General features: G+C 38.0%; 1 protein-coding gene across 1 annotated transcript; it reads right to left on the bottom strand.

The window, feature by feature from the left end:
* Window positions 1-738: 738 nt before the first annotated feature.
* Window positions 739-2029, bottom strand: LOC100988742 (GTP-binding nuclear protein Ran). Its single transcript, XM_034954388.3, is given in 2 exon segments — window positions 739-1329; window positions 1332-2029. Coding segments are annotated over 2 exon segments (648 nt in total). The 5' UTR covers window positions 1765-2029; the 3' UTR covers window positions 739-1114.
* Between the last annotated feature and the right edge of the window lie 5515 nt (window positions 2030-7544).

Here is a 7544-nt window from a genome sequence, read left to right as displayed (position 1 = left end):
GGAGGATGGGGTGGAGCTAGCAGAAATTTGTGCCTTACGCAAATGAGATGCCCAGCCCTCGTCGATTTCTTATAAAAGTTTATGCATTCAACTGTAAAAATGGCAACCCTCTTCTGGGTCCCCTCTCCGCAGCAGAGAGCTTTCTTTTTCTGCCTATTAAACTTTTGCTCCAACCTTACCATTGGTGTCTGCACTCCATAACTTTCTTGATCATGAGACAAGGAACTTTGGGTGATACCTTGGGCCATAAGAGACTGCTACATTGTGGTGCATTGGTGAGACTGTAACAAAAGTAGTGTAATAATTTATAATATTTTAAATACCTCGTATTTGAGGGTTTGTTTTGTTGTAAAACATGATTAAGAATCTGAAAGTTTACAGCCCCCTTCTTGGTGATATGCTTAAGTTTCAAAAATTGTTTTATTTTGCCCAGGCACGGTGGCTCATACTTGTAATCCCAGCACTTTGGGAGGCTGAGGTGGGTGGATCACAAGGTCTGAAGTTCGAGACCAGTCTGGCCAACATAGTGAAACCCCATCTTTACCAAAAATACAAAAAACTAACCGAGTATGGTGGTGTGCGCCTGTAACCCCAGCTACTCGGTAGGCTGAGGCAGGAGAATCTCATGAACCTGGGAGGTGGAGGTTGCAGTGAGCTGAGATTGCTCCATTGCACTCCAGCCCAGGTGACAGTGCTAGACTTTGTCTCAAAAAAAAAAAAAAAAAAAAAAAAAAATTGTTTTATTTCTTTTTTTTTTTTTTTTTAGATATTTGAAATACAACTTTATTCTGATTCTAAACGAAAAGGAATGGGAATGACAGTAACAAACAAGATTTCACCACTGAATATTGTGATGTGACTGCAGCAGTCTTATATATGAAACTCAAGGAATCAACTGCGTTCCAAAACAGCTAAATATGCAGGTCCAAACAATGAAGGTATTTTTTAAACTGCCACATTCACTCCGAAGCCCACTCATCTTCAGCATCCCACAGATGAAACATATGTTCCGCTTAGCTAGATAATAATGAGGTGGCACACACGCTGCACCGCTGACATCACAGGACAGCTGCCTATAAAACTAGACTTCTGACGCTGGGCTCCAGCTTCATTCTCACAGGTCATCATCCTCATCCGGGAGAGCAGTTGTCTGAGCAACCTCTAAGTCGTGCTCATACTGTGCTGCCAAAGCTGGGTCCATGACAACTTCTGGTGGGGCGAGAGCAGGCATGGCAACAAATTCCAAGTTAGGGTCTCCAATGAGCTTCCTAGCAAGCCAGAGGAAGGGCTTTTCAAAGTTGTAGTTACTTTTGGCAGAAATGTCGTATACTGAAGATTCTTCTTTCGGTGGAAGACAATGGATTTCGCCTTCACTTTCCTGTCCTTAATATCCACTTTGTTGCCACACAACACAATGGGGATGTTTTCACACACTCGTACCAGATCTCTATGCCAGTTAGGCACATTCTTGTAAGTAACTCTCGATGTTACATCAAACATTATGATGGCACACTGGGCTTGGATATAATAGCCATCTCTCAGTCCACCGAATTTCTCCTGGCCGGCTGTGTCCCATACATTGAACTTAATAGGTCCTCTGTTGGTGTGGAACACTAGGGGATGAACCTCAACACCCAAGGTGGCTACATACTTCTTCTCAAATTCACCAGTCAAATGACGTTTCACGAAGGTCGTTTTTCCAGTACCACCATCACCAACCAATACAAGTTTGAACTGTACCTGGGGCTCTCCCTGCGCAGCCATCGCGGCGTTCCTTCCAGAAGCGTCTCCGCGCCCGTCCGACTGAGGCTGGAAAGATGGCGGAAGCGCAATTCAAACGCCGGAGACGCAGCCGACGCCGGCGCGCGAGCAGGGGCGGGGCCGGCGCGGGGCGGGGTTGCCAAAATTGTTTTATTTCTATCTCACAAATTAGCAGTAGCTTTTCTTTCTATTTTCTTTCTTTCTTTGTTTCCTTTCTTTTCTTTCTTTCTTTCTTTTTTTTTTTTTTTTTCTTGCTCTGTTACCCAGGCTGGAGTATAGTGGATATGATCTCAGCTCACTGCAGTCTCCACCTCCCAGGTTCAAGTGATCCTCCCACCTCAGCTTCCTGAGTAGCTGGGATTATAGGCACCTGCCACCACACCCGGCTAATTTTTGTATTTTTAGTAGAGATAGGGTTTCACCATGTTGGTCAGGCTGGTCTGGAACTCCTGACCTCAAGTGATCCACCCACCTCAGCCTCATAAAGTGCTGGGATTACAGGCATGAGCCACTGCGTCTGGCCAGAATTAACTTTTCTATTAGTAAATCATACATTTTTTAAAAATCCCTTCTCTTCTTAAAGTGTATCATTGTTTAAATTTTCTTTCAATTTTTTGTTTTTTTAAATATCTTAGTTTAAAATTCTTAATATAAATATGTACTTCCTGCAAAACATTAATTTAATTTTGGGTGAGGTTGCTGTAAATCCTGAGCAGAAAGAATTAAGCGTTGTTATTGTAATTTTCAATTTGTGATTATAGTATTGAAAGAGATCATGTGAATTTTAGACTTGACAAACTGACAGTATATTAAAAGACAGGGCTTGATAAACCACAACTTTAGCTAAAAAGAACAAAAGTTAGACGAAATAGCATAATAAAAACTGGTAATACCTATAAAAATATAATTAAATGAGGCCTGAGAATATCTGACAAAATATCAGGACAGCCTCTTCAAATCTTGTGCACACTACTTCTATTATAAATCGTGTATCTGAAATAAACCCAATTGTTTGCATTTCAGTGTGTTTTCAGAGACATGAATCTGATGAAAACATTTGTAAAATTTAAAATCAAAAGTTAAGGCCAGGCGTGCTGGCTCACGCTGGTAATCCCAGTACTTTGGGAGGCTGAGGTGGGCGGTTCACTAGAGATCAGGAGTTCGAGATTAACCTGTCCAATGCTGTGAAATCCCATCTCTACCAAAATTACAAAAAAAAATTACCCAGGTGTGGTGGTAGGTGCCTGTAATCCCAGTACTTGGGAGGCTGAAGCAGGAGAATCACTTGAACCCAGGGAGCAGAGTCAAGGTTGCACCACTGCACTCCAACCTGGGCAAGAGTGAGACTCTGTATCAAATAAATAAATAAATAAACTTTAAAAACCTTACCTTTGCAGCTCTCCAAAATTATAAAGAGGCAGGGAATAGGAAGTTTAATTAAAATTATTTATAATAGTTAAAAACTGAATCAGCCCATACCTAACTTTCCATACTCTTGAATCACAGAAATCTCAAAGGTAAAAATTAACAAGAACTAAAAAATCTTATGTGAATTGGAGAATAATAAAAGAAATATAATTGCGATTTAAAACACTAAGTTTTTTAAGGGGACAAGTTCTATTAAATGGAAGATCTTCTGATTCTACAGAGCATACTAATGGATTGGGTTATGACAAATCCAACAATTTAAATTAGAAACAGCCACTGGAGTTTGTTTAGTTGCTGTGTATAGTGGCATGAATTTGGTCCTCAGAGGGAAGCAGATGAAGAGGAAAGATGAGAGTGAGAATGGAGAGAGACCAACCAGCTAATTCTGATCAGTGCAGGTCAGTGTAAATTAGCATGGGAAAAACTTCAGTCATGGAGTGGCCTGAAGAACATAAAAGTCTAACATTCCAAAGTTAGGGTGGGGTGGCCTGAAGAACCACTCATATATTATAAATGAGAAGTGTTTATATCACAGAAAGCAAGGAAATCCAAGTTAATTTGGATCAAACTCGCCCAAGACATTAGCAAAGTCTAATAGCACATGAATTCCCTGAGAGTTTAATTTTATAGACGTATAATAAAAGGTCTAATTTAACAAAGTGAAGAACAACATTCTGCAAGACAACCTACAAACTAAATGTGGTCATTAGAAAGCCTTGGGCCTCAACCATGGACCTCTCCCCAGGGTTGCATTATGACATTGTAGCTGGCCATGTTCACGAGCTAGGAAGCAGATCCCTCCCCGATCACACCTTCAGGTGAGACCACAGTCCCAGGTGACACACTATAACTTCGTCAGACAACCTGAGCCAGATACACCCATCTAAGCTATGCCCACAGAATTTGCAAGATTAAAAAAAAAAAAAAAAAAGTCTATTGTTTTAAGTCACTGAGTTTTGGAGAAATTTATTTCACAGAGTACACTAATACTTTGATGGATAGCAAAAGAGAGATTTGGAATGTAGGGGTGCTACTCAAAAACCCTCCAATCATACCATAATAGTTTCCTCTACATACTCAAAATGCTAAATCCTACACAAAGCAGTACATCATGTCACTGGTCTTAAATCTACCTCTTTCAAACTTCCAGGGTGATTCTACTCACATGACTTTTCAAAATTTTAGTTGCCGTGGCCAAAATCATCTGAAGAAATTAGAAGCATGAGACTAGGACAAAGAAGGAAGAGCAGGACTGGGAAGCAAGGTAGGGACTACTATGTGCCACACATTGTTCTAAATGCTAAATTCTTTAATTCCCACAGTAACCAGTAGAGTAGGTGCTATCATAATCCTCATTCTACAGAGGAGAAATTGAAGACACAAGGAGATCCAGTAATTTGCTAAGTTTATGCATTGGTAAGTGATGGAGTTAGGACCAGAGGTCAGACTAGCTAGCTCACTGTGCTTTATTACTATATCCCACAATTTTATTTTTAGCAAGTATTAACATCCTTTCCCAGCATGACAGATGGGTAGGGACTCCTTTCTCAGTGAAGTTAGTTCTTAGAAGGAGAAAGGGTGTGGTATTAACTCCCCTGCATTTCCTGCCTTTTCTGCCTTTATATCTTCTTAGACAAGGAGAAGCCAGGAGATGGAAAGAGACAGCCCTATTCATCTCAGCAACAGAGTGGACACTCACAGGGTTAGATGTCCTACTGAGATGTCAGTGAGGGTCTCTTTATTCAATGCACAAATGAGAGGTTATATTTTCCTTAGGAAGATAAAAGGAAAGAGATACTCCTGTTTTATCTTTTTTCCATGACTGTTAGAGTAGGAATATTTTACAGTTTTTGCTACTACTTACCTACTTACTAAAAATAGATCTTTAATTAAATTCTTTCTTATGGGAGGTGGTATCCTTGGTTTTCATGTGAATGATCACCTATTCCATCTATCTGTTGAATGCATGGAAAATTATTTTCTGCTATTGTTTAAAGGGAGAATCATGCACATTAAGATGGGAGAAATGGAAAGACTCACATATTTTGCTAATTAATAGAGACAAGTATATGGTTACAAAAAAAAGAACCTGAGGTAACAGTATTTCTCACTCTATTGAAATAACACAGTACTTCAAGAGCTCACAGTTAGTAAGAAACCTGACTTGTTGACAGCTGGAAATATTTGTGAATGTCATTCTTATATTCTTTCTACTGCTTAGATAGTGCTTTTTTAACACTTAAATGTCAACAAGTTTGAATCAGTGTAAATAGGTTGCCTCCACATCAGTCAGTGACAGCAAAATCCCAAAATGTTAGAAGAAAGAGACAGAAGTCAGAAAGTTTTTTACGTTTTTGTCAAAAGATCATTAATTCAATATTCATTGCTAATAATTTATAAGCAATATCTCATAAATATTAGAATGATTAGTAAGATGTCTCTTAATTACTTTCACTTTAGTGATAAACGATTTACTAATAACTGTTTCTCCTATATAACCATATGTAGCCTTTAGATTCTATGTCAACCTGTCTTATAAATGAAACCAATGTATAATGAGATGCCTCTAATAATGTCAGTAATGAAATCCTACTGGAAAAAAGTAAAGCAGTGGCCATGTCTCCGACTGAACTCGGATGTTTAACAAACCATGTTATAAGGAAATGCCACTAAATATAGTACCATTACCTGAACAGTTATTAGCACTGTCACTGAAAACAGGAATGGCATTGTGGTGTTTGAATTTATATGGAAGGTGGCTGTAAAAACATTATAGCTCCATTGCATCTGTAAGGGAATTCTGAATCAAAATTGGCATAGAATCTCCAGTATGAATAGAGAAGCTAGAAGCAGAATCAAGGTCTACTGTGAACTACACAGTTCTCTGGCTGTCAGATTATATTCCTTTCCATCCCACAAAACTAAAAAATGTAAATAGAATAAACATGGATTGTACATAGATCTCAAAAAGGGACAGGAAAAAAGAGCCATAGTGTTGATCTAGGTCAGGGCCGTCAAGCTTTTACGGAAGTCTTAGAAGGATACTATGTTCATAGAATTATCTATACCAAAGTGTGCTTTCTGTACTCATCTTGTAATAATTCCTTTTCTCCACCTGTTGACTTCTTACATGCTCCAATGGTTTATGAATGGATTCAGCCCATTAATTTGTTGTCTTGAAAGTTTACTAAAGTTTTGCAGCTAATTTTTTATCTTCCAAGTGTGCCTGACAGAAGTATTTTGAACAAATGATATAATTTTTCAATATAAAATATCAATTTATGCATAACTTTTCTTTTGTGGCTAACTGGAAAAATTAATATCCACGAGCAGATACAATGATATAAGTAAATTGACACACCAAAGAGTTGATTATCAGAAACACAAATAAAAACAAACACTTCTATTATGTTATCAATCAGAGAAATAAAACTTGTTGGATATCTACATGTATTGACAGAGCTTGTCTACATTTCTTTACAGAGTTCAGTGGGCAATCTAGGTTTGGCTTACTCTGGAGCATTTAATTATGCCCCATGATCCAGGAAAAAGGGTTGCTCATGTAAGGAGTCCAACATACACTACATGGCACTTTCACTACATTTTTCTAATGAAAATTGCCAAATTCTTATGTGTGCCTGATCTTACTAAGAAACAGAAACCGCAAATCATGACTACATTTTCACTATTTTCTTGGCTTTCTCTTTTTTGTTAGAGTTGACTACAGAGTTATCCTCTCATAAAAGCCTTGACTGGACATATTTTGTAGGGAGAAATGTCAAAGAGTTCCTCTAGTTTTTGGTGCTGCCTCCCACCTTACAATGTATCAACTTCATCAGCACCCCTGCCCAGTCTTAACACAGTAAGAATTGACAGAATTTCTATTTTGCCTCATGGAATCACAAATATATATTAAATCTGATGCTTCCCAGCTTCTATCTCAGAATATTTCCAGATACTGAGAAGCACTTACCAAAGAAAAAGTAGGAAAGAATTACATCTTGACACACTATTAAAATATGATTTAATTCTATAGCAAGCTATAAAACACATATATGTAACTATATTGTATAACTGATGTTAATATTGAAATTGTTTTGGTGAACAGCATATGTTTTGTAATAACCTATGGCCTATTGTATTGGGAATTAACTAATTTCCATTCTTCCCTTCTGTTCTTGTAAAACAATTCTATATTTTATTTGGGAAAGTCAATGAACTCAGCTAAAATGCCACATCTCCTACCCTTCATTGCAATAAGATAAGTTCATGGGATTAAGTTCTGGTCAAAAATGTTATAAATAGAAATTTTAAGCCTTTTTTTTTTTTCCATTTCCATCTTCAATCCTATTTCC

This window comes from Pan paniscus, chromosome 13 (genome assembly GCF_029289425.2).
Source record: "Pan paniscus chromosome 13, NHGRI_mPanPan1-v2.0_pri, whole genome shotgun sequence".
In the NCBI taxonomy this organism is placed as follows: Eukaryota; Metazoa; Chordata; class Mammalia; order Primates; family Hominidae; genus Pan; species Pan paniscus.
Note: the sequence above shows the minus strand (reverse complement) of the source record. Positions and strands in the feature narration are given on the sequence as shown.